The 27,634-nt window shown below is 46.1% G+C and overlaps 2 protein-coding genes across 8 annotated transcripts in view; one reads left to right on the forward strand and one right to left on the reverse strand.

Annotated features, from left to right (window-relative positions):
* The window catches only part of LOC112259994 (rap1 GTPase-GDP dissociation stimulator 1-like), a 61,236-nt gene extending 55,662 nt beyond the window's left edge, over positions 1–5,574 (reverse strand). Inside the window, exons 1-3 of one of the 6 annotated variants that reach the window (XM_042328407.1) lie at positions 5,251–5,574; positions 5,010–5,074; positions 1,117–1,224 (exon numbers count right to left, since the gene is read on the reverse strand). In XM_042328407.1, the coding sequence (XP_042184341.1) occupies positions 1,117–1,224; positions 5,010–5,013 (112 nt within the window). In that variant the 5' untranslated portion in view covers positions 5,014–5,074; positions 5,251–5,574. Of the gene's footprint in view, positions 1–1,116; positions 1,228–5,009 lie in introns of all 6 variants that reach the window. The other 5 variants (XM_042328406.1, XM_042328405.1, XM_042328404.1 and 2 more) reach the window with 5 other exon arrangements.
* Positions 5,575–6,483: 909 nt separating this feature from the next.
* The window catches only part of slc1a1 (solute carrier family 1 member 1), a 37,855-nt gene continuing 16,704 nt past the window's right edge, over positions 6,484–27,634 (forward strand). The window contains exons 1-3 of one of the 2 annotated variants that reach the window (XM_042328422.1): positions 6,484–6,632; positions 13,821–13,865; positions 26,374–26,462. In XM_042328422.1, the coding sequence (XP_042184356.1) occupies positions 26,461–26,462 (2 nt within the window). In that variant the 5' untranslated portion in view covers positions 6,484–6,632; positions 13,821–13,865; positions 26,374–26,460. The remainder of the gene's footprint in view (positions 6,633–13,820; positions 13,866–26,373; positions 26,463–27,634) is intronic. The other variant, XM_042328423.1, reaches the window with a different exon arrangement.

The following is a 27,634-nucleotide window of genomic DNA, read 5'->3' on the forward strand; positions in this document are numbered from 1 at the left end:
GTTGATGATATTACTAGTTTATCTAGCGTGTCCTGTGTTGCATATAATCGATGCGGTGCGTATTCGCACTGATAGGCAGCAGCAGGTTCGTAGGCATTCATTCAAACAGCACTTTCGTGCGTTTTTGCCAGCAGCTCTTCGCAATGCTTCAAGCATTGAGCGGTCAACTCCCGAGATTAGGCTGGTGTAACCAATGTGAAATGGCTAGCTAGTTAGCGGGTGCGCGCTAATAGCGTTTCAAACGTCACTCGCTCTGAGACTTGGAGAGGTAGTTCCCCTTTTGTGGAGCGATGGGTAAAGATGCTTCGAAGGTGGCTGTTGTCGATGTGTTCCTGGTTCGAGCCCAGGTAGGGGCAAGGAGAGGGACGGAAGCTATACTGTTACACTGGCAATACTAAAGTGCCTATAAGAAAATCCAAGTCAAAAGGTATATGAAATACAAATGGTTATAGAGAGAAATAGTCCTATAATTACTACAACCTAAAACTTCTTACCTGGGAATATTGAAGACTCATGTTAGAAGGAACCACCAGCTTTCTCATGTTCTGAGCAAGGAACTTAAACGTTAGCTTTCTTACATATTTCTTACATTTTGGCACATATTGCACTTTTACTTTCTTCTCAAACTTTGTTTTTGCATAATTTAAACCAAATTGAACATATTTCATTATTGATTTTATTGATATACTATATTAAGTTAAAATAAGTGTTCATTCAGTATTGTTGTAATTGTCATTATTACAAATAAAAAGAAATTATTGAAAATCGGCCGATTAATCGGTATCGGGTTTTTGTGTGTCCTCCAATAAATCGGTATCGGCGTTAAAATCATAATCGGTCAACCTCTAAGCCCCTTACCTATCAGAACTGGTACATAATCTAGAAGGATCCACTAAATATAACCCATTAGAGGGCAAATGTGTCAATGATGTTTTGAGCGTGGAGTTAATCTACTGGAAATGTCAGAATTCTGACTTCAGTGATTTGACCTTGTTTTAATCAGTTCCCAGTGGTCTTGAAAGCACCATAAACTTGCATCCATCCTGTACTGTGCATAAGGTCCTGAAGGGTACCCTCCAGCAATGTCACAGTCTGAGGAGTGTGGGTCAAACTTACTATTGTGGGCCAGTGCTTTGAGCAGGCAGTCCAGGCAGCTCTCCACACTGTCTGTGGTGCTGTCAGCTGAGGCTAGCTTCAGCTTCTTCAACGCATCACTCAGGTTATCTGCTGGGAGAGGGGGAAAGTGAAAAGATGAATGGGCAGTGGTCCTGACCTCAGTTTACTCCTAGGTCTTAGGTAGCCTACACTGTTTTTATCAAGGGCTTGATGGCAAATTTGACCACAGCTGCTACCTTGAGCCATACAGTATAGAGCAACCCACAAGTAATATCACACAGTCTAAAAGGCATATGAGAAGACGTATAGGCTACACTAAATTCACCATCCATAATGTTGTCAATGTCTGAATCTGACTGTTGAACAGTCACCATTCGCCGTCCTCTGCCAAGTATCCTGCCCCGAACCTTAGTCACTGTTACTAGCTGGCTATCACCCGGTACTCTACCCTGCACCTTAGAGAATACTTTGCCCTCTGTACATCGAGCCATTGAACACTGGTCACTTTAATAATGTTTACATACTGTTTCACCCACTTTATATGTACAGGGCATTCGGAAAGTATTCAGACCCCTTGACTTTTTCCAGTTTTGTTACAGCCTTAATCGAGAATGGATTACATTTGGGGTTTTTTCGCTCATCAATCTAAACACAATACCCCATAATGAAGAAAGCAAAAACAGGTTTATAATTTTTTGCAAATGTATCACATTTACGTAAATATTCAGCGATGTTGCCAGGTTTCCTCTAGACGTGATGCTTGGCATTCAGGCTAAAGAGTTCAATTTTGGTTTCATCAGACCAGAGAATCTTGTTTCTCATGGTCAGAGTCGTTTAGGCACTGTCATGTGCCTTTTACTGAGGAGTGCCTTCCGTCTGGCCACCCGAACATAAAGGCCAGATTGGTGGAATGCTGCAGAGATGGGAGAATCTTCCAGAAGGACAACCATCTCCACAGAGGAACGCTGGAGCTCTGTCAGAGAGACTATCAGGTTCTTGGTCACCTCTCTGACCAAGGCCCTTCTCCCCCGATTGCTCAGTTTGTCCGGGCAGCCAGCTCTAGGAAGAGTCTTGGTGGTTCCAAACTTCTTCCATTTAAGAATGATGGGAGGCCACGGTGTTATTGGGGACCTTCAATGCTGCAGAAATGTTTTGGTACCCTTCCACAGATCTGTGCCTCGACAAAGTCCTGTCTCGGAGCGCTACGGACAATTCCTTCGACCTCATGGCTTGGTTTTTGCTCTGACATGCACTGTCAACTGTGTGACCTTATATACCAGGTGTGTGTGCCTTCCCAAATCATGTCTAATCAGAAATATCTCAAGGATGATCAATAGAAACAGGCTGTACCTGAGCTCAATTCCGAATCTCATCGCAAAGGGTCTGAATACTTATGTAAATAAGATATTTCTGTTGTTATTTTAATCAATTTGCAAACATTTCTAAAAACCTGTTTTCGTTTCGTCATTATGGGGTATTGTGTGTAGATTTGAGAGAAATTGTTTTAATCTATCTTAGAATAAGGCTGTAATATAACAAAATGGGGAAAAGGGAAAGGGGTATGAATAATTTTAGAATGCACTGTACTCACGTCATGGCTAATCCTATACAACTACTGTTGTACACCTTCAATATTCATATACTGTCTATACGCACCATTCCGGACACTGACATTGCTCATTCTGATATTTCTTAATTTTTACTTTTTGGATTATGTGTGTATTGTTTTGTACTGCTGTATTATTACTGCACTGTTGGAGCTAAAAACAAGCATTTTGCTGCACCTGCGATACCTGCAAATATGTGTACGCCACCAATAGAATTTGATTTGATTTGAATAGAAATGTGTCTCAAAACAAGAGGCCGAAAAACACTTCTGTAGCGTTATTACACAATCAGAGACTGAAAGGTCGACAGACAGACAAACTGACTTAAAACCAAAGCCCTTCTGGCTCCTCCTGCATAAAGATGCACACAGCTGTGTGCCGCACCGCCACTTCCACTGTTCCATCTCCCTCCAGTCTCCTTCTCAAATGGTGGCTCTAGACAACACTGTGACAGATTGGTCATACAGCAGTGGTCCCCGGTATAAATCAGGACATGAGCAGTTGTAGAGCTCCTCCCTGAGAAGCTCTACAACCGTAGGCAGAGCTGACATGTGGCAGTGGGCATCAGACCATTAGGACTGCATCAACAAAACATTGGGTAAACAGGAGCATGTCAACGCAATAATATTGTATGGATATGAGTTCAAGTCATGATGGGAACTGCCTCAGTCACAGGCAGTACTTTGATGGGTCCTTATCATAATGGACATTCTCTGTCTAAGCAGTGCGCCTGGTATGCTGGGCCAACTCTAATAATTATTTAGAGATTTTGACATCCAGAGCTGTTACAGAGCTCAGCTAATGGGCTGCCCCAGGGGAAGAGGAGCTGAGGTGACAGCCACACACATACAGAGAGGGTGGGTGAGTGAGTGAGTGAGTGAGTGAGTGAGTGAGTGAGTGAGTGAGTGAGTGAGTGAGTGAGTGAGTGAGTGAGTGAGTGAGTAAAGACCCTGACATTCCCCCTCCCACAGATGGTCTCAAATGTGTGCAGTGAGGATTTGGATTAAACAGTGTGACAATTTTAAAACCAGTCAAACTAGTTGTTTTTTTTCTTTTCCAGCCTGGCCTCCATTATATAATGGATTTTTCTTGCCATTCAGATTATGGTATCAGTCAGGGTCCCTCCCTATGGCTGAGGCCTGAGTGACGCATTAGCGTAACACAAGACATGTCATGAAAATGTTAGAAACATCTAACAGGCCATGTTTGCATAAAGACTACACCAGTCAATTATCCATAACTCATAAGTCCAGCTTGCTGTGCCTATTGATGATTCTACCCACCAGTCTTCAATCAAAGCATTGATAAATGCAATGAATTTAGTGTGTTACTGCTTGGCTGGAGCAAAAGCCTGCACCCACACTGACATTCAGGGTAAGATGCCCAACCCTGTCCTATAAAGATATGTCTGTGGATGGATGGGTTCATCTGACCTCCTTTCTGCAGAATCACATAATGGAAAATTCTGGAGGCTAGTACCGTGTGCCTGCACATTGTATGGATATACAAAATATACCCCAGGATTCTGGAATAATCAAAATCCCTGATGAGACAAGAGTACATCCTACTCAACAATCCAATGCAAGTCACTGGGAATAAATGATTCGAGTTAAAATGAGAGTAGCTACATTACTCCCAAAAGAGAGCATCCTCAGTCAATGCATTTCTCTTACTAAGTGTCAGGCACACAATTACTATAAAAGGCGACATGAACAGCTCGATTCGTCAGTGTGTGAGTGTAGGACTATTGCATAACAGTGTGATATTGATGGCATACATGTCTGCGCTGACCACAGTGCAGTACCCTGATGATAGTAAACAAGTAGTACGGCTGTCAACATGTACGCATGTGGTAATGTGGTAGTAGCTAGAATTTGTGTTTAACTGAATAATCCGTAGTTGAGGATTCAATACAATAAATTCCATACGAGGCTCGAGCTGAAACCAAAAAAATACAACGCTGGCAGTATGGCTGTCAAGAATGCAGGTTCTGTCTAGCAATGCTCGTGTTACATAATGCCATTGCATGGGCAAGCGAACAGACAGCTTCCCGTTTCCTCCATCCACCCCACCTACTACTCGAATGAATCAAGAACTCAAGACACAGAGTGCGGTCTTCTAGTTGGCTGCAAACATGCGACATATTTAGTTAGTTAGCTTGGCTAATTATGATACGCACCCACCTACCCTTACATGTGTGTGCTACTATGTCCACGTCGGGTCTGTGTAATCTTTACAATAATTGACAACTGGATGACGTATGATTCAGAAAGTGTTGCTACTCACCCATTTGGCTTCTGTAGTGCGCGTGATAGTCCCAATCAGTTTCGAATTAGGATGCGCCCAGAAGGCTGTCAAATGGGTATTCACAGCAACAAAAAAAATTATGTTATGTGTTGGTCAACACTTGATTTTATATTATTTGAAGTTGCTAGATTGCTAACTGGCTGGTCAATCAGATACCAAGGCCCACCTTAGCTAACCCACGCCGTGTCGTACCCGGCAATACTAGAAACCACAACCTCACCCTCCCAGATGGCGCCGGGGATGCTTGCAGTGTAGCCTATCGTACGACCCCGAACTCACAACTACGATGGTATGGTTGTGTAATTTATCCGCTTTATCCGCTGATCCACATCGACGCCAAAATTCGCTACTTCAACCACAGAGTTTTGCTCCAACGCTACAAGAAACGCACTTCCTATACTCGCTTGCTTGCAGTTGCGGCACAGAATCCATGCACAGGGAATAGCAGCCTATTGCTTGCAGTTGATTGGTTATTGGCCTGTACATAAGATCTCGTTTTCCACGATTATTGGCCAAAGTCTGTGTCGTGGGTCGTGCCACGCCCTAAAGTGTTAAAAATGCCCACCTTTCAAGTAACATCCACAATCCATAGCAATTAAGTCACACAAACAGAATTGTAGCTACAACGTTTGGTCTGGTTGCTACTTCACTGGAAAACTAAGGCACTCTTTTCATTGGACTATCTGGGTTAGGAGGGATTGGACCATAGAAATAGAATTGATAGAAATTAGAATGTGCTGCTGGATTACCAAAATTCATGACCGGGAACTGTCTGAAAATCAATTCTCCTGAGAAGGGCAGAGATGTATCCATGTGTAATTTTACTGGGCAGAGGTTTTGTATCCATATGTATTTTTACAGCTGTAGATTGGTACTTTCAACATTTCCCCCTATGTAAATAAATTGAATTCAAGTTTTGAGCATGTCGTTTGAGCGTGTTGTTCCGGCTAAAATAGCCAACCTGGCCCATCCCTTACTACTGTATTTATACAGTAAATCTAATAATTATAAAATTACTGTTTTGCAGATTTGAACATGTACATTCACAGAAATACTACATTATACATGTAATTCACCGCTCACACAGACGATGCCAGTTTCCAACTTCCCACCCACACATGGGAGATGGGTTGCGTAACGTTCAGTACAACAGAACGGTGTGCAACGTTGAAATCAACAGAAACGGTACGGTACTGAATGACCAATTGAAACACGTTGTGATTATGGTGTCCCGGGGGACTATTATAATATGGTGTCCTATTGGGCCTATTATAATATAACGGTGCGCACCGTTTTGGTGAAAACGTGCCGTTCAGTAAAAACCGTCACGCAACGTAGCAAACGTTGAAGTGAACTGAATGCACCCCTGATGTAAACTACCCTATGTGTTACTGCCATCTAGCGGTGTGTATATTAACACGCAGACCAATGTTTTCCATCTAGACAGGTTCAGTGTAGACTGGCTGACCGCAGAGGGGTATCCTAGGAAGCAAGCAACATCTACTTCTAAAGCTAAACAGCGTGTTAGCGTCACATTCCAGCTCAGTCTTCATCCGTACTAGGACGGTGGATATTGCTCGTCCACCTGTCGAACTCTAGCAGGTACGGCGAGTGCATGTTGTATATGGATAGTCGAACTCAGAACTCTTCATTCCCTTTACCAAAAAATATAGCAGTTTTGATTTTGCCTTAAAAATGTTGTAACTGCAGTCGACTGTGGCATTTTGGTCGCAATAATTACAGAATAACTGCAGTGTACTACATTTTAATTTCAGTTCAAATGCAAAGAAAAACGGCGTTATTTTGGACGCAGTATTTGCAGCATACATTTTTTTCGTACGTGTTGAGACAATGCTGAAACATCAATCCAGGAGAAACTCAGTGCAACATTTTCATTTGTGCGTAAAATAAAAGTTGTCTTGCAAATTCAGAAGGCTACGGTGTGAAATAGGCTTTCAGAAGTACCGTCTTTATTTTATTACTTAACTTTAATGCCGTCTTTGTGCTTTTGTAACCGGTGTGAAATGGCTAGCTAGTTAGCGGAGTGCGCGCTAATAGCGTTTCAATCGGTGACGTCACTCGCCCTCAGACCTTTAAGTAGTTGTTTCCCTTGCTCTGCAAGGGCCGCGTCTTCTGTGGAGCGACAGGTAAACTATGCTTCGTTGGAGATTGTTGTCGATGTGTGCAGAGGGTTCGGGGCGAGGAGAGGGACAGAAGCAACACGTTACACATTGCGGTGCTTCTTAATACACAAACATCACTCCTATCGATATACACTATATATATAAAAGTATGTGGACACCCCTTCAAATGAGTGGATTCGGTTATTTCAGCCACACCCATTGCTAACAGGTGTATAAAATCGAGCATAATCCAGCAGGTCGGTTTGTCAAATTTCTGCCCCGGTCAACTGTAATTGCTGTTATTGTGAAGCAACATCCGCTCAGCCGCAAAGTGGATGGCCACACAAACTCACAGAACGGGAGTGTGTAGCATGTAAAAATCGTCTGTCCTCGGTTGCAACACTCCGCACAAGAACTGTTTGTCCGGAGCTTCATGACTACCTCTTTCCCTACTGTATTTTTTTTATTTATTTTTTTTATTTTGCTCCTTTGCACCCCATTATTTTTATTTCTACTTTGCACATTATTCCACTGCAAATCTACCATTCCAGTGTTTTACTTGCTATATTGTATTTACTTTGCCACCATGGCCTTTTTTGCCTTTATCTCCCTTATCTCACCTCATTTGCTCACATCGTATATAGACTTGTTTCTACTGTATTATTGACTGTATGTTTGTTTTACTCCATGTGTAACTGTGTCGTTGTTTGTGTCGAACTGCTTTGCTTTATCTTGGCCAGGTCGCAATTGTAAATGAGAACTTGTTCTCAACTTGCCTACCTGGTTAAATAAAGGTGAAATAAAACAAATTAATTGGGGTTCCAAGGCCGAGCAGCCGCACACAAGCCTAAAATCACCAACGCTCAATGCTAAGTGTTGGCTGGAGTGGTATAAAGCTCGCCGCCATTGGACTCTGGAGCAGTTGAAACGTGTTCTCTGGAGTGATGAATCGCGCTTCACCAAAAACATTTGTTTAATACAATATCAGTCATCTTCCTCACATGAAGGGGATGGTGAAGCAATATTTGCTAGAAGAAGGGAATCTGATTTCATTGGTCCTCAACTCACGGCTCAGTCATTTCATTCAAGGTAGCCTAAGTGGAGTTAAATGTGAGTTAATCTGCCCTGGAGTAGGTTCATTCTAAAGGATTTGCTGCCATAGAAATGTACCTTGTTAAAAGGTTGAACTCTGTTGACCAAAGTTACCTCTAACTCCTCAAACCGTCTCTAAGTTCTACTGACTGAAACCAGGGTGAAAGACGAAGAGAGGAAAATATAACTCCCTCTGCAGGTGGCATTGTTTCGCCCTCAAAGCAAGGAGTTTTTTATGGAGGTCAATGAGTGTCAAATTTGGTCAACAAAAAAATGAATGGTTTATTTGCTACGAGAGGTTTATTTGATCGAATCAAAGTTTTGTAATGCTTAAATTGTTACGAGTGTACTGATTATAGGTAGGACATGTAACATCCCGGGCAACTTTGAGATGGCTATGCATATTTATGGCATGAGGCTAGTATCATAGCATCTCTCTCCATTGACTGCAAGTGATTGACGTCAACTACCCTCATCGAATATTCAAAAAAGGATTGCAATAAGGAGATTTATCTGTTGTGAAGAAGGCTCAGTAACATGAGGACGCGATGGGCATAATTAAGGGCAAGTTTACTCGGCAAGCTTAGCATTCCATCACAACATGCATACTCAAAATCTAATTTTATTTGTCACATGCGCCGAATACAACAGTGAAATGCTTAAAGTTTTTTTTTTTTTAAATCTAATTTAATCACAAGAAATGTAAATGACAATATCAAGGCTATATGGCGGAGGTACAGGTTAGTTGAGGTATTTTGTAAAGTGATTATGTGTAGATAATAAACGGTGAGTAGCAGCAGTGTAAAAACAAATGTAAATAGTCCGGGTGGCCATTTGGTTAGTTTTGTTGTTCAGTAGTCTTATGGCTTGGGGGTAGAAGCTGTTAAGGGGCCTTTTGGTCCTAGACTTGACACCCCGGTACCGCTTGCCGTGTGGTATCAGAGAGGACAGTTTATGACTTGGGTGACTGGAGTCTGACAATTTTTTGGGGCCTTCCTCTGACACTGCCTAGTATATAGGTTATGGATGTCAGGAAGCTTGGCCCCAGTGATGTACTGGGCCGTACGCACTACCCTCTGTAGCGCCTTCCTGTCAGATGCTGAGTAGTTGCCATACCAGGCATCAATGCAACCAGTCAGGATGTTCTCGATGGTGCAGCTGTAGAACTTTTTGATGATCTGAGGACCCATGCCAAATCTTTTCAGTCTCCTGAGGGGGAAAAGGTGTTGTCGTGCCCTCTTCACAACTGTCTTGGTGTGTTTGGACCATGATAGTTTGTGATGTGGACACCAAGGAACTTAACTCTCGACCCGCTCCACTTCAGTCTCGTTGATGTTAATGTGGGCCTGTTCGGCCCTCCTTTTCCTGTAGTCCACGATCAGCACCTTTGTCTTGCTCACATTGAGTGAGAGGTTGTTGTCCTGGCACCACACTTCTAGGTCTCTGACCACCTCCCTATAGGCTGTCTCATCGTTGTGTTGTCATCAAACGTAATGATGGTTTTGGAGTCGTTCTTGGCCACGTAGTCATGGGTGAACAGGGAGTACAGGAGGGGACTAATCACACACCCCTGATGGGCCCCAGTGTTGAGGATCAGCGTGGCAGATGTGTTGTTGCCTACCCTTACCACCTGGGGGCGGCCCATCAGGAAGTCCAAGATCCAGGTGCAGAGTAGAGGTCGACCGATTAATCGGAATGGCCGATTAATTAGGGCCGATTTCAAGTTTTCATAACAATCGGAAATCGTTATTTTTGGACGCTGATTTTGCAGATAAAAAAATAAAAAATATATTTTTTTACACCTTTATTTAACTAGGCAGGTCAGTAAAGAACACACTCTTATTTTCAATGACGGCCTAGGAACGGTGGGTTAACTGCCTTGTTCAGGGGCAGAATGACAGATTTTTACCTTGTCAGCTCAGGGATTCAATCTTGCAACCTTACGGTTAACTAGTCCAACGCTCTAACCACCTGCCTCACGAGGAGCCTGCCTGCCGAAAAAGGACTGTGTATGCTCCAACGTGTACCTAACCATAAACATCAATGCCTTTCTTAAAATCAATACACAGAAGTATATATTTCTAAACCTGCATATATAGCTAAAAGAAATCCAGGTTAGCAGGCAATATTAACCAGGTGAAATTGTGTAACTTCTCTTTCTCATTGCATGCAGAGTCAGGGTATATGCAACAGTTTGGGCCGCCTGGCTCATTGCGAACTAATTTGCCAGAATTTTACGTAATTATGACAACATTGAAGGTTGTGCAATGTAACAGCAATATTTGGACTTAGGGATGCCATCCGTTAGAATACGGAACGGTTCCGTATTTCACTGAAATAATAAATATAATATAATAAATACATACTGAGTCTTTGACTTGTTATTATTATACGCATGGTCTTACAAACCTTGGGAATTGGTCAGAGCTATTGATTGATTGTTATTATCATTGGGATTGGAAAGTCTCTTATCAGATATCTAAGTCAAATACATTTAAACTCAGTTTTTCACAATTCCTGACATTTAATCCTGGTAAAAATTCCCTGTCTTAGGTCAGTTAGGATCACCACTTTATTTTAAGAACGTGAAATGTCAGAATAATAGTAGAGAGAACGATTATTTCAGCTTTTATTTCTTTCATCACATTCCGAGTGGGTCAGAAGTTTACATACACTCAATTACCATTTGGTAGCATTGCCTTTAAATTGTTTAACTTGGGTCAAACGTTTTAGGTAGCCTTCCACAAGCTTCCCACAATAAGTTGGGTGAATTTTGGCCCATTCCTCCTGACAGAACTGGTATAACTGAGTCAGGTTTCTAGGCCTCCTTGCTCACACACTCTTTTTCAGTTCTGCCCACAAATTGTCTATAGGATTGAGGTCAGGACTTTGTGATGGTCACTCCAATACCTTGACTTTGTTGTCCTTAAGCCATTTTGCCACAACTTTGGAAGTATGCTTGGGGTCATTGTCCATTTGGAAGACCCATTTGCGACCAAGCTTTAACTTTCCGACTGATGTCTTGAGAAATTGCTTCAATATATCCACATAATTTTCCATCCTCATGATGCTATCTATTTTGTGAAGAACACTAGTCCCTCCTGCAGCAAAGCACCCCCACAACATGATGCTGCCACCCCTGTGCTTCACAGTTGGGAAGATGTTCTTCGGCTTGCAAGCCTCTCCCTTTTTCCTCCAAGCATAATGATTGTCATTTTACTGCTCGTTTTACTGTGGATACAGATACTTTCCCACCTGTTTCCTCCAGCATCTTCACAAGGTCCTTTTGCTGTTGTTCTGGGATTGATTTGCACTTTTCGCATCAAAGTACGTTCATCTCTAGGAGACGGAGTCGGAGACAGTCGACTCTTCACTGTTGAAGTTGAGACTGGTGTTGTGCGGGTACTATTTAATGAAGCTGCCAGAATAATCTCAAATATAACACTTTTTGAGTTACTACATGATTCGATATGTGTTATTTCATAGTTTTGATGTCTTCAGTATTATTCTACATTGTAGAAAATAGTAAAAATAAACAAAAACCCTTGAATGAGTAGATGTTCAAACTTTTGACCAGTAGTGTATATATACACCTTTTTAGAATATACCTTCCATTATTATTCCCCACAAACCCTACCACCCCTCCCCCAATTGGAGTAAACTAATAAACAATAACACTTAGGCTACAACTTCCAGCTTATATGTACTAAACACATTTTTACACAGTCTATTTTACAATAGTTATATTTTGTTTGTTTTTAGTCTTTCCTCTATTTCTGATGTCCTTCCAGTTTGATTTCTATTTGCCATATACAGTGGGGCAAAAAAGTATTTAGTCAGCCACCAATTGTGCAAGTTCTCCCACTTAAAAAGATGAGAGGCCTGTAATTTTCATCATAGGTACACTTCAACTATGACAGACAAAATGAGAAAAGAAAATCCAGAAAATCACATTGTAGGATTTTTAATTAATTTATTTGCAAATTTACTCATCCATCCGGACCCGACCAGTCAGTTTGTGGTTGAGGTTGACGCTTCCAACGTGGGAGGAGGGCCGTCCTTTCCCAGCGATCTGTCCAGGACCAAAAGCTTCATCCCGGTGCCTTCATGTCCCATCATCTCAACTCCGCGGAAAGTAACTATGACGTTGGGAACCAAGAACTCCTGACATCTAAGATGGCTCTGGAGGAGTGGAGTCACTGGCTGGAAGGGGTGGCACATCCATTTTTGGTATGGACTGACCAGAAGTATTTAGAATACCTCCGCACTAACAAGCGCCTTAACTCAAGGCAAGCCCGTTGGGCCCTGTTCTTCACCATCTCCTACCACCCAGGGTCCAGAAATGTGAAGCCAGACAGTACAGTTCACCTGTACAGTTCTGCTGCCACACCCTCTGAATCTGAGACCATCCTCCCTGCCTAATGTCTGGCGGCTTTGGTTGTCTGGGGTATTGAGGCCCTGGTCCGCAAGGCACAATGTTGAGGGGGGCCCAGTTAGACGGGGGCCCGGCTAACCGGATGTTTGTCCCTGATTCGGCCTGACCTCAGATCCTGCAAAGAGCTCACTCCTCTAGGCATACCTGTCATCCTGGTGCCCGTCGTACCCAGGCTTTCCTCCGACAATGCTTCTGGTGGCCCAACATGGCTCTTGATGTCTCGGCCTTCGTTGCCGCATGCATGGTGTGTGCTCAAAATAAGACTCCGCGGCAAGCTCTGTCTGGCCTCCTTCAGCCACTCCCTGTTCCTCATCGCCCCTGGTCCCATATTTCCCTGGATTTTGTCACTGGGCTTCCCCCGTCAGATGGCAACACCACTATCCTGACGGTGGTGGATAGGTTCTCCAAAGCCGCCCATTTCATACCTCTCCCCAAGTTACTGTTAGCCAAAGAAACATGGTGCAGCACGTCTTCCGAATCCATGGACTCCCGGTCGACATTGTCTCTGATTGGGGTCCTCAGTTCTCGTCCCGATTCTGGAAGGCGTTCTGCACCCTTATTGAGTTGTCGGCCAGTCTGACGCCCGGGTTTCATCCCCAATCCAACGGCCAGTCGAAGCAAGCCCATCAAGACATGGAAACGACACTTCGGGATCTCTTCTCTAGTAACCCCATTACCTGGAGCCAGCAACCAGTCTGGGTCGAGTATTCTAGGAACACTCTACCCTGCTCGGCCACTGGACTCTTCCCTCTTCGAGTGCTCCGTGGGGTGTCAGCCCCCGCTCTTCCCGGAGCAAGAAGTAGAGGTCAACATACCCTTAGACCAGATGTTCGTACGCCCCTGTCAGCGTACCTGGAAAAGGGCTCGGTCGTCTCTTCTCAAGATCACCTCCAGGTATCGTCAACAAGTCCGGCTCTCCGCTATCGTCTCGGGCAGAGGGTATGGTTGTCTACACGGGATCTTCCACTCTTGGTGGAATCCCGCAAACCGTCCCCCCTTTTCATTGGTCCTTTCCCCATCTCGAGTCCTTTGTCCCACTGCTGTTCGCCTGCTGTTTCCCCGTACCCTCCGTATACACCCTACTTTTCATGTGTCCAGGATTAAGCCCTTGTCTCACAGCCATTTGTCTTCTGTTTCCAGGCCCATCCCTCCCCCTGTGTCATCGATGGCCAGCCAGCATACACGGTGAGACGCTTTCTGAGGGTTTGACCATGGGGCAGGGGTTTCCAGTATGTGGTTGTCTAGAGTTGTTTTTCCATCTGGTTGCACATGTGACATGCTAGTAGAAATGAGTTTAAACTGATTTAAGTTTGCCTGCATTAATGTCCCCGGCCTCTTGGAGCACCGCTTCTGGATGAGCATTTTGTCCAGTTCAAAGTGAGTAATCGCTGTTTTGATGTCCAGAAGCAATTTTCGGTCATAAGAGATGGTAGCAGCAACATTATGTACAAAATGAGTTACAAACGATGCCAAACGACAACAAAAAATAAATACCACAGTTGGTTAGGAGCCCGTAAAACAGCAGCCACCCCCTCTCACGCCATTATAATATTTGTGTGAGTGTTAGTGCAAGAAAGACAAGTCTTTGTACATACAGTCGTTTGAAAAAGTTTGTGCACCCCGACAATTTCCATGATTTCCATTCATAAATAATTGGGTGTTTGGATCAGCAATTTCATTTTGATCTATCAAATAACCGATGGACACAGTAATATTTCAGTAGTGAAATTAGGTTTATTGGATTAACAGAAAATGTGCAATATGCATCAAAACAAAATTAGACCAGTGCATAAATTTGGGCACCTCAATAGAAAAATCACATCAATATTTAGTAGAGCCTCCTTTTGCTAAAATAACAGCCTCTAGACGCTTCCCACAGCCTCTAATAAGTGTCTGGATTCTGGATGAAGGTATTTTGGACCATTCCTCCTTACAAAACATCTCCAGTTCAGTTAGGTTTGATGTTTGCCGAGCATGGACAGCCCGCTTCAAATCATCCCACAGATTCTCAATGATATTCAGGTCTGGGGACTTGGATGGCCATTCCAGAACATTGTACTTGTTCCTCTGCATAAATGCCCGGATAGATTTTGAGCAGTGTTTTGGGTTGTTGTCTTGTTGAAATATCCAGCCCCGGCGTAACTTCAACTTTGTGACTGACTCTTCAACATTATTCCCAAGAATCTGCTGATATTGAGTGGAATCCATGCGACCCTCAACTTTATCAAGATTCCCAGTACCGGCATTGGCCACACAGCCCCACAGCATGATGGAACACCCACCAAATTTTACTGTGGGTAGCAAGTGTTTTTCTTGGAACGCTGTGTTCCTTTACCGCCATGCATAACGTCCCTTGTTATGACCAAATAACTCAATCTTTGTTTCATCAGTCCACAGCACCTTATTCCAAAATGAAGCGTGCATTTGCATACCTCGAGCGACTCTGTTTGTGGTGTGTGTGCAGAAAAGGCTTCTTCCGCATCACTCTCCCATACAGCTTCTCCTTGTGCAAAGTGCGCTGAATTGTTGAACGATGCACAGTGACACCATCTGCAGCAAGATGATGTTGTAGGTCTTTGGAGCTGGTCTGTGGGCTGTTTTTGACCGTTCTCACCATCCTTCGCCTTTGCCTCTCCGATATTTTACTTGGCCTGCCACTTCTGGCCTTAACAAGAACTGTGCCTGTGGTCTTCCATTTCCTCACTATGTTCCTCACAGTGGACACTGACAACTTAAATCTCTGCGCTAGCTTTTTGTAGCCTTCCTCTAAACCATAATGTTGAACATCTTTTTTGAAAACATCTTTGTTTTCAGGTCATTTGAGAGTTGTTTTGAGGCCCCCATGTTGCCACTCTTCAGATGAGAGTCAAAGAGAACAACAACTTGCAATTGGCCACCTTAAATACCTTTTCTCATGATTGGATGCACTTGTCTATGAAGTTCAAGGCTTAATGAGCTCACCAAACCAATGTTGTGTTCCAATTAATAAGTGCTAAGTAGTTACAGGTATTCAAATCAACAGAATGACAAGGGTGCCCACATTTTTGCATAGCCTATTTTTCACATCTGATTTAATTTCATACAACTTAATATTGCTACACTAAAAATCTTTGTCTGGACAATACCCCAGTGCTTAGCTTTTATTATAAAATGAATGGCATGCCACTGTGATCATTTTCTGTGATGACAGAGTAAATTATTATGCAGCCTCAGAGGGGTTCCCAAACTTTTTCATACGACTGTATGTCCCTATATTATCCAGCGTTTAGTTTTGTGGAGAAATGGAGCATACGATTAGCAGCGTGCATTCACCATACATTTAAGGAGTCTTGTTACACTGAGATTGTGCCCTTGAATCAAATGGTGCACTTTAACAGTTTCTTTACCAGCTTTTCCCGCTAATCTGTTTTCAAGGGCTTGTCGTCATCCACTCTGTTAACCAATATCCAAGCTTCAAGAAAATATGGTGTGAATTTGAAGCTCTCCGCAGTTCTATCACAAGCCTTTTTGTTATTGTGTTTTCCCCCTAAAATATCTCTGCTAATATTTCCATTAACAACATTTTACAAATGTCCTGCTTTCTACTGTATGTTTGCCTCTTGCTGGATCGTTGCGACATGACCATCAACATCATGGGAGATAGTACAGAAGCTATCCCCACGCCAATGCTCTCTAAGAAGGAACTGCAGAGAATGGCTCAGTTGGTGACGGGGGAAGACTCGGAGATGTGACCACTGTAGTCAGAGCTCTCAAGGTGATTGTCACGCCCTGGCCTTAGTATTCTGTGTTTTCGTTATTATTTTGGTTAGGCCAGGGTGTGACATGGGGATTTATGTGGTTTGTTTTGTCTAGGGTTGTTTGTAGTTATGGGATTGCGGTTAGAGTAATACTCTAGGTAAGTCTATGGTTGCCTAGAGTGGTTCTCAATCAGAGACAGGTGTTTATCGTTGTCTCTGATTGGGAACCATATTTAGGCAGCCATATTCTTTAGGTATCTTGTGGGTGATTGTTCCTGTCTCTGTGTTAGTTGTCACCAGATAGGCTCAGTCACTTTGGTTTTTCTTTTTTCATTGTTTTGGAAGAGAAAAGAACGAGCGCCATTCTCCTTGCGGAGATGGTGCTAAATCCATCAACACGGTCGGTCCCTGGGATTGGGCTGGCCAACACGATTCGGTTTGCTTGGAAGGAAAAGGAGTTGGAGCCTTTAGGACGGGAAACTTTTGGAAGGATAATATTGATGGGGATTCTAAAGCTGACGGTGAAGGACGTGTTTTGTTTCCAAGGCAACTCGTTGGAGGGAGCATACGACGTGGCACTATATACAGAGGAGAAACACGATGATATCCTGAGAAGGGCAAGAGCAGTGGGAGGTGAGAGGCCGATGAGCCACTATGAAATAACAAGCCTGGCGAAGAACAACTTTAGGGTTGTAACTGTCAACATTTACAACCCTTACGTTAAGGACGAAGAGGTGAGGGCCTTTCTGGGGAGATACATGGATAACGTCTCCTCAGCAAGGCACCTCAAAGACTCCCTTGGGTTTTGGAATGGGAGGAGAGGCTTCCAGGCCCTCCTCAGGGAGGACCCAAAGGGACATGGTGGCTACATCCATCCTCCTGCTATGTTCTCCCTAGGGGCTGACGGGGACGTTGTTTTATGCACGTCAGCCCCCATTTTGCAGGCGCTGTATGGCCTACGGCCACCTATTCGCTTCGTGCAGCACAAGAAAATGCCGATTTTGTGGATCTGAGGAACACGAGGCGAGGGATTGTGACAAGCCTAAGGCGTGCCACGGGTGTGGCTCGTCAGCACACCTGTGGCGGGGGTGCCCGGCTCGTCAGAGGTCATATGCGTCTGCGGCTGGGCGGGGAGCAGGAGCAGGGGATGGGGGAAGAAGAGGGGAAGGAAGCATGCCTCATGACCAGAGTACAGGTCCAGAGGGGAAGGCCGCAAGGAAGGAGGAGGAGCAAGAAGCGGCGGATGGAAGAGAGAAGGAAACGGAAGGCACGGGAGTAGGAGAACCAGGAAAAGCGGCGGAAGAAGGCAACCGAGTGGAGGAGCATGAGAGAGAAGAAAGCGAGGGAGGAGTGTTGGAGAAGGAGACGGTGGAAGAGCAAGTGGACTGGGGGGAAAGTGCCCTGGTGGAAGAGATGAGGGGTATGGTGGTATCTCTCCCCTGCCGCCATCACCAAAGAAGAGAATGAAGAGGAGGGTGCGATTGGCCGACAGTGAGAGGGAGGGGATGGACAAGGGAGTGATTGGGGTGGGAGAAACCTCTGGGTTGCTGCTGGTTTCCCCAGGCCCTCAACTTCTGTTGGGTGGGGACACACCTAACAAGACTCAGGACTGGGTACAGGAGGAGGTGGGGAGTTTTTTGTTTGGGGACTCAGCCTCCCTGATTTTTTTCCAAACCAGTTGCAGCACTGGGGAGGGGGAGGAGTGTGGGGGTAGACCCAGGGTGCAGGGCACCCCGGAGCCAAACACTATTCCTGCATCCTGGGTTGGTGAGATGGAGGAAGAGGGGGGGATGTCGGGAGTACGGATGGTGTTCTCACCGGTAGATATGGAGCAGGGGAGCATCGGGTGAGTCTCCTGTTTTTGTTTTTTTTCTGTCTGGGTTTAGTATTTGAGTGTATTACATGTTTTTATTTTATTATTTCATGGGGTCTAATTTTACTTTTGTTAGTTTAAATGTAAGGGGTTTAAGGGATTTTGTTAAGAGGAGGGCGGTTTTTAGTTATTTGGAGGGTGTGGGGTTTGATTGTTTTTTACAGGAGGTTCACCTGAGGGATGGAGGGGATGTTAGTAGGTTTAAGAGGGAGTGGGACAAGGGGGAGTCGGTTTGGGGTATTGGGGGTGCACTCATCGGGGTAGGGATTTTGTGTGGGCACAGGGAGGTAAAAGTGGAGGATTCTTTTGTGGTAATGCAGGGGAGGGTTATAGGGGTGGATGTCACGATAAGGGATTGTAAATTTAGATTAGTGGTGGTGTATGGGCCACAGGTGGTGGCAGACAGGAGGGAGATGGTGGACTGTCTGACGCCCCTGTGTGTCACAAATAGGAAATTAGTGATAGGGGGGGATTTTAATACAGATTTAGGAATAGGGGGGGATAGCAGTGCAGGCGCCATTACCGGGCTAATGGCTTGCCGTGGTCTGGTTGATGGTGGTCTGCACACTACTCCGAAAATGGCCGGTCCTACATGGCGCAACTCCAGGGGGGTTGAGCGGAGGCTCGACTAAATTTTTGTACCCAGGTCTTTGGGTAAGTTGTCTGGGCGGCTGTTGCCTGTTTTCTTTTCGGATCACGACGGGGTGCTCCTGCAGGTGGGGTCGCCAGTCTGCCTCTTTTGGTAGGGGGTACTGGAAGTTAGATCGGGATGTGCTGGAGGAGCAGGCTTTTGTTGACTGGTTTTATGGTTTCTTTTGGAGGCTTGAAGGCCTCCGGTCCATGTGCGAGGGGGTGTTAGAGTGGTGGGAATTAGTTAAGGTGAGGATTAGGGCTTTTATAATAGGGTTTTGCAAGAGGAAAAAAAGGGAGGAGAGGAGGGAGGTGGATCGTATCCAAAGGTTAATTGAACTCGAGTACGAGGCAGGCAACCTCGGCGGGTCATTTGACTGGGAGAGATCCGCTACCCTAAAGGCGCAGCTCAGGGAGTTGCAGGAGCGGATGGCTCGAGCTTTCCTGGAGCGTGCGCATAGTGGCTTCCTAGAACACAATGAGACTTGTTCTGCTATGTTCTTTAAGTCGGTTAGGGCCAGACAGAGTAGGAAGGTAATGCATGGCGTTAGGGAAGAAAATGGTAGTATAGTTAGAGAACCAGAGGATATGGTCAGGGTGACAACTGATCATTTCCAAGGTTTATTTAAGGAAAGGGAAATAGATGTAGAGCAGGGAAATGTGTTTTTAGAACACTTGTCCAGGTGGTTGCCGGAGGACATTAGAGAAGTGATGGAGGCCCAGATTTCACTAGAAGAGGTTGAGAGCGCTCTTAGGAAGATGGGAAAAGGGAAGGTGCCTGGGATGGATGGGCTGCCGGCTGAGTTTTATCTCAAGTTTTGGGGTATACTTGGACCAGTGGTCCTCGAAGTCTTGAAGGCCATCCTTGAGACGGGGGTCCCGGGGGGATCAATGGCTGTTGGTGTGCTGTCACTTTTATATAAGAAGGGGGAAGTAACAGACCTTGGCAACTGGCAGCCGTTGACCATGCTGTGTGTAGATTACAAGCTACTTGCAAAGGTTTTAGCAGACCGGTTGCGCACAGCCCTTCCCTACGTCGTCCATGAGGATCAAACGTGCGGGGTAGAGGGCCGCTCTATTTGATGGATCCTACAGTTAATCAGGGACTCCATCGCTTGGGTTGAAGATAGAGGACTGCCTTTAATGGTAGCAGCGCTAGATCAGGTGAAAGCCTTTGATCGCGTGAATAGATCCTTTTTATTCAGAGTGTTAGGTCGATTAGGATTTGGGGAGAAGTTCATAGGATGGATTCGTACATTATATGTCGGAGCGGGGTGCTGAGTTAGTGTAAATAGTCACTTGGGTGACGTTTTTGACCTCTCGTCTAGGGTCAGGCAGGGGTGCCCACTCTCGGCTCTCCTCTTCGTTCTGTACATGGAGCCTCTGGGGGCTGCCATTAGGGCAGACACAGGGGTGGAAGGCTTGTTGATCCCTGGAAGTGGTGGGCTGCGTGTTAAGATGACGCAGTACGCCGACGACACTTCCTTGCTGCTGTGCAAGGACTCGTGCCTGACAAGGTCCCTTACCATCTTTGGGGATTTCACCCGAGCGTCGGGAGCGGTTCTGAACCATGCAAAGTCTTCCGTCAAGTTTTTCGGAAGATGGCGCGGTAGAACGGATGTGCCCGGGGGGTTATCTCTCTGTGAGGGGGCCCTGAGGATTCTCGGGGTCCATTTTGAGACCTCCGGCTCAGCGACGCTAAACTGGAACATGCGTATCGCAGTGGTACAGAGGAAGCTAGCAATGTGGAAGGCTAGGTATTTGTCTTTTATGGGCAAAGTCCTGGTCCTAAAGGTGGATGTGTTGCCGTCTCTTTTGTATTTGGCGTACATCTACCCATTGCCGGCTTGTCTGAGGAGGCCTCTAGTGAGGCTTGTGTTTCAGTTCATGTGGAGTGGCAGGTGCGAGTGGGTCGCCAGGGCACGCATGATCTGTCCCATCGGGGAGGGAGGTAGGGGGGTACCACATTTCCCCCTCAAGCTGGACACAATTTTTGTTTCTTTCTTGTTAACGGAGCTTGCTCATCCAGTGATACACCCGTCCGGTTACCTCCTGCGGGTGTTCTTCTCGTATCATGCGAGAAGCGTAATGGTGTGGTCTAACACGGGTCCTCGGGCGGAACAGCTGCCGTGGCACTTTGGTCATGCGGCCAAGTGGCTGCGTGCGCACCCTGAGGTTGAAGTTGCCCGAGTAGGTTTAGATCACAGGCACCTGTACGAGGAAGTCAGAAAGGCAGGGAGTCCGGCGCCTGTAGTGGGCATCTCGGAAGTGGTCTGGGAGGGAGTGCAGGCGCGGGGTCTGGACAACAGGCTCAAGGACCTGAATTGGTTGAGCCTCCATAAGTGTTTGCCGGTACGTTCCATCATGTACCGGTATAGTTTGGTGCAATCCCCCACCTGTCCAAGATCCTCTTGTAGCAGGGAGGAGACTGTGCGCCATGTCTTTTGGGACTGTGCCTTTGCTGGAGTAGTATGGGCTAGGCCACGGGTGTTGTTAGGTTTGGTAAGGGGGGATTTTGTATTGACGTGGGCCAGGTTAGAGAGAGGTGTAGGGAGAGCGAGAGGGACGGATAGGGACAGGTTTCTGCTCTGGCTTCTCATGAGTCTCTTTAAACGGGGGCTGTGGGAAGCCAGGCAGAACATGGTGAAGACAGGGAGAGATTGGGGGTGGAAGGGATAGTGAGGAGGGTTTTGTTTAGTTAAATTAGTTAAATTAAAATACCATTATTTGAGTATGTATGAAAATTATGAGTTGTAAAGAATGAATGGTATTGAAGATAATAAATTATTTTTTATTTAAAAAATTAAAAAGATAGGGCTGTTTCGGTTTTTCACGGTTCTTGTTTTGTAGATTGTTGTATTTTCATCTTTATTAAAGATGTCCAAAAACAACCACGCTGCATTTTGGTCCGCCTCTCTTTCACCAGAAGAAAACCGTTACAGAATCACCCACCAACCAAGGACCAAGCGGCGTGGTACACAGAGGCAGCAGCAACAGCAGCAGCAGGAGAAGCGACAGGTGCAGCAGGAGCAACAGCAGCATCAGCAAAAGCAGCAGCAGGAGAAGCAGCAGTGGGAGAGGCTGCACTATTTGGAGAAATGGACTTGCGAGGAGATCCTTGACGGGAAAGGACCCTGGGCAGAGCCAGGGGAATATTGCCGCCTCAAAGCCGAGCTAGAGGCAGCGAAAGCAGAGAGGCGGCATTATGAGGAGCTAGCACGGCAGAGCGGCTGGAAGCCCGAGAGGCGGCCCCAAAAATGTCTTTGGGGGAGGCACAGGGAGAGTGTGGCACAGGGAGAGTGTGGCAGAGTCAGGAGCCAGACCTGAGCCAACTCCCCCTGTTTACCGTAAGGAGCCATGGATGTTATCGGAGCTATTGGCGAAGCTGAGGGCTGAGTCTGAGAGGGTCGAGAAGTTATTGGACAGAATGGAGGAGAGTGAACAGATGGGAGATGAGGAGACACTCGAGGAGGTGTTAATAGAATTGGGGGAGTGTGAAGAAAGAGCGCAGTTGATTTGGCGTAGTATGCAAGGCATTCGCCATGAGGTGCGTGTCCCCAGCCCGGTACCACCAGTGCCGGCACCCCGCACCAGGCTGTCTCTCCATCCCATCAACACAGGTGCTCCCGCCTGTCCGGCGCTATCAGAGTTTCCGCCCCTCAGTCCAGAGGCGCCAGAGCCCCTCAGTCCAGAGGCGCCAGTGCCCCTCAGTCCAGAGGCGCCAGAGCCCCTCAGTCCAGAGGCGCCAGAGCTTCTCTGTCCAGCGCTGCCAGAGCCTTCCTCCTCTCCAGCGCAGCCGGAGTCTCCTGCCTGTCCGGCGCTGTCAGAGCTTCCGCCCCTCAGTCCTGAGGCGCCAGAGCCCCTCAGTCCAGAGGCACCAGAGCTCCTCTGTCCAGCGCTGCCAGAGCCTTCCTCCTCTCCAGCGTTGCCGGAGTCTCCAGTCTGTCCAGCGCCGCCTGAGCTGTCCGTATGCCCAGCGCCATCTGAGCTGTCCGTCTGTCCAGCGCTGTCAGAGCCTACCTCCTCTCCAGCGCAGCCGGAGTCTCCCGCCTCTCCGGCGCTGCCAGAGCTCCCGCCCCTCATTCCAGAGGCGCCAGAGCTCCTCAGTCCAGCGCCGCCAGAGCCTACCTCTCCAGCGTTGCCGGATCTGCCCAGCGCCGCCTGAGCCGCCGGTCTGCCCAGCGCCGCCTGAGCCGCCGGTCTGCCCAGCGCCGCCGGTCTGCCCAGCGCCGCCTGAGTCGCCGGTCTGCCCAGCGCCGCCAGTCTGCCAGGAGCCTCCAGCGCCGCCAGTATTCCAGGAGCTTCCAGCGCCGCCAGGATCCGTTAGATCCGCCAGTCTGCCAGGATCTGCCAGAACTGCCAGTCTGCCAGGATCTGCCAGAACTGCCAGGATCTGCCAGAGCCGTCAGTCAGCCAGGATCCGCCATTCAGCCAGGATCCGCCAGTCAGCCAGGATCCGCCAGAACTGCCAGTCAGCCAGGATCTGCCAGAACCACCAGCCAGCCAGGATCTGCCAGATCCATCAACCTGCCTGAGCTTCCTCTCAGTCCCGAGCTTCCTCTCGGTCCCGAGCTACCCCTCGGTAGTGAGGCACCCCTCAGTCCAGGTGGGCCCTTTGTTGGGGTTTGTAGGCCTGGGTCGGCGGCGAGAGTCGCCAATCAAGGGACGCGAAGGAGGTGGACAGAGACGATGTTGGAATGGGGTCCACATCCAGCGCCAGAGCCGCCACCGTGGACAGACGCCCACCCAGACCCTCCCCTATGGATTTAGGTGGCGGCCGGGAGACTGCTCCTTTGGGGGGTACTGTCACGCCCTGGCCTTAGTATTATTCTGCGTTTTCGTTATTATTTTGGTTAGGCCAGGGTGTGACATGGGGATTTATGTGGTTTGTTTTGTCTGGGGTTGTTTGTAGTTATGGGATTGTGGTTAGAGTAGTACTCTAGGTAAGTCTATGGTTGCCTAGAGTGGTTCTCAATCAGAGGCAGGTGTTTATCGTTGTCTCTGATTGGGAACCATATTTAGGCAGCCATATTCTTTAGGTATCTTGTGGGTGATTGTTCCTGTCTCTGTGGTTGTGTGCACCAGGTAGGGCTGTTTCGGTTTTTCACAGTTCTTGTTTTGTAGATTGTTGTATTTTCATCTTTATTAAAGATGTCCAAAAATAACCACACTGCACTTTGGTCCGCCTCTCTTTCACCAGAAGAAAACCGTTACAGTGATGTAGTTCATTAGGCATGGATGCATTAGGTTCCAAATGGAAGAAAACATTGAAATGTTAATTGACTACCTGGACATAAGAAATAATTGATATTTTATTTTTTTGCATGCCCTATTGAATACATACCTGGGGTGACATTGTCTTCAAAACAGTATTTGCGTGCAAAGAGATTGACTCTGTCAATCACCACATTCTTATCGGCAGACTCAACAGGCTTGGTTTCTCAAATGACTGCCTAGCCTGGTTCACCAACTACTTCTCAGACAGAGTTCAGTGTCTCAATTCGGAGGGCCTGTTGTCCGGACCTCTGGCAGTCTCTGTGGGTGCCACAGGGTTCAATTCTCGGGCCAACTCTATTCTCTGTATACACCAATGATGTCAGTCTTGCTGCTGGTAATTCTCTGATCCACCTCTACGCAGACGACACCAATCTGTATACTTCTGGCCCTTCTTTGGACACTGTGTTAACTAACCTCCAGACGAGCTTCAATGCCATACAACACTCCTTCTGTGGCCTCCAACTGCTCTTAAACGCTAGTAAAACTAAATGCATGCTCTTCAACCGATCGCTGCCCGCACCTGCCCGCCCGTCCAGCATCACTACTCTAGACGGTTCTGACGGTTCTGAATATGTGGACAACTACAAATACCTAGGTGTCTGGTTAGACTGTAAACTCTCCTTCCAGACTCCCATTAAGCATTTCCAATCCAAAATTAAATCTAGAATCGGCTTCCTATTTCACAACAAAGCATCTTTCACTCATGCTGCCAAACATACCCTCGTAAAACTGACTATCCTGGACTTCGGCGATATCATTTACAAAATAGCCAATACTCTCCAACACTCTACTCAGCAAATTGGATGCAGTCTATCACAGTGCCATCTGTTTTGTAACCAAAGCCCCATATACTACCCACCACTGCGACCTGCTGGCCCTCGCTTCACAATCGTCGCCAAACCTACTGGCTCCAGGTCATATATAAGTCTTTGCTAGGTAAAGCCCCGCCTTATCTCAGCTCACTGGTCGCCATTGCAGCAGGTATATTTCACTGGTCACCCCCAAAGCCAATTCCTCCTTTGGCCGCCTTTCCTTCCAGTTCTCTGCTGCTAATGACTAGAACGCATTGCAAAAATCACTGCTGGAGACTCATATCTCCCTCACTAACTTTAAGCACCAGCTGTCAGAGCAGCTCACATATCACTGCACCTGAACATAGCCCATCTGTAAATTGCCCATCCAACTACCTCATCTCCATACTGTTATTTATTATTTTTCTTTTTTTTTGTTCCTTCGCACCCCAGTATCTCTACTTGCACATTCATCTTTTGCACATCTATCACTCCAGTGTTTAATTGCTAAATTGTAATTATTTTGCCACTATGGCCTATTTATTGCCTACCTCCCTTATCTTATGTCATTTGCACACACTGTATGTAGGATTTTTCTCTATTGTGTAATTGACTGTATGTTTGTTTATTCCATGTGTAACTCTGTTGTTTGTGTCGCACTGCTTTGCTTCATCTTGGCCAGGTCGCAGTTGTAAATATGAACTTGTTCTCAACTAGACTACCAGTTTAAATAAAGGTGTTAAGTTGGAGATAGTTAGTTATATTATCTGAGAACTAGAGATCCTAATTCTGCATATTCGGACTAATAATGTAGTGGATATTTTCAATTACCAGTAATGAGGAGAGACAAGGACAATCACCAATCAGGATATTCACTTTATAAAAAATGTATTGATAAGAGAGCTGGTCACACCACCCACAAAGTGAAAAGAGTGAGAGCCCATTGAGTGGAGTGAGCCTCTGGTTGTATACTACATAGGTGCAACATCAGCGATGACGTACAATAGCTCCAGACACCAATCCCACACACATCCTGTGCCAGACCTTGGCCCCAAATATAGAGATAGTTTTGTTCAGTTCTAAGAACTTAAAAGGACATTTTGTTATTACTTAGTCTCCACCTTGCTAAAAAGGGAACTGGGGGAGAGAATAATCTCCCCCAAGGTGCAAGGAGGGTGTGACTGACGTACAGACATTGTGATTGGCGATTGGTTCCCCATTACTCACGCCATCCCTGCACATGGTTTGCAATAGGTAAAGACACATTCACATATGGAAACAATGTTCCCTGCTGACCTCCTTTGCCCTATTCTCTTTCTGATATTCTGCACAGCAACAGGGACATGTGATAGACAAGCCTGAATTCTCCCCTCTCTGGGCCCTAGGTGACTGAGGCCATATGAGGAAGTGCCGGTGCCAACACCAGAGTCCGAAGGGAAACATTGTAATACCAAGAGTTCAAAAGTTCAATCATGTAAGCATATTCTGCAGATGAGACGTCTTAGCTAATTCTGATTCTCCTACCACAAAAAAAAAAAGATATCGGAGTTCACCCCCAGTCGCCTAACGCCTCCTCAGAAAGTCACTCTTCTGAAGGCATCGGATCCTCCCGTAGCACCACAGGGAGCGAACGCAATAGACTCCACAATAGCCACACTGTCTGACACCCAGGTTTAAGCATTTTAGCAGACGCTTTTATCCAGAGTGAGTGCATACATTCTCCCCCGTGGAAATAGAACCCACAACTCCAGCGTTGCAAGCCCGATGCTCTACCAACTGAGCCACAGGCTATGTAGCCCTGTTGGAACACTTTGTTATGGGCGGGATATTAATATATGCATATGCCATGTTTTTTAAAATCTGTTTTGTGTACTGATTTAACAGCTTATCACTGCCTATCCTCGACGATAATATCGATTCTATGACTCCAAGTACCGATTCTTTCCAATTATTCAGTTGATTGTTTTACGATGATAATAAACATTCTGAATCGAACAAGTATTCAGACCCCTTGACTTTTTCCACATTTTGTTACGTTACAGCCTTATTCTAAAATGGATTATATTGTTTTTTTCCCCTCCTCAATCTACACACAATACCCCATAATGACAAAGCAAAAACAGGTTTTTAGATTTTTTTGCAAATGTATTCATAATAAAAAATGGAAATATTACATTTACATAAGTATTCAGGCCCTTTACTCAGTACTTTGTTGAAGCACCTTTGGCAGCGATTACAGCCTAGAGTCTTCTTGGGTATGACGCTACAAGCTTGGCACACCTGTAATTGGGGAGTTTTTCCCATTATTCTTTGCAGATTCTCTCATGCTCTGTCAGGTTGGATGGGGGAGTGTTGCTGCACAGCTATTTTCAGGTCTCTCAAGTCATGTTAGATAAAGTTCAAGTCCAGGCTCTGGCTGGGCCACCCAAGGACATTCAGAGACTTGCCACTCCTGTGTTGTCTTGGCTGTGTGCTTAGGGTCGTTGTCCTGTTGGAAGGTGAATCTTTGCCCCAGTCAGTTTTCATCAAGGATCTCTCTATACTTTGCTCCATTCATCTATCCCTCTATCCTGACTAGCCTCCCAGTCCCTGCCGCTGAAAAACGTCACCACAGCATAATGCTGCCACCACCATGCTTCAACATAG

Source organism: Oncorhynchus tshawytscha, linkage group LG10 (assembly GCF_018296145.1).
Source record: "Oncorhynchus tshawytscha isolate Ot180627B linkage group LG10, Otsh_v2.0, whole genome shotgun sequence".
Taxonomy (NCBI): domain Eukaryota; kingdom Metazoa; phylum Chordata; class Actinopteri; order Salmoniformes; family Salmonidae; genus Oncorhynchus; species Oncorhynchus tshawytscha.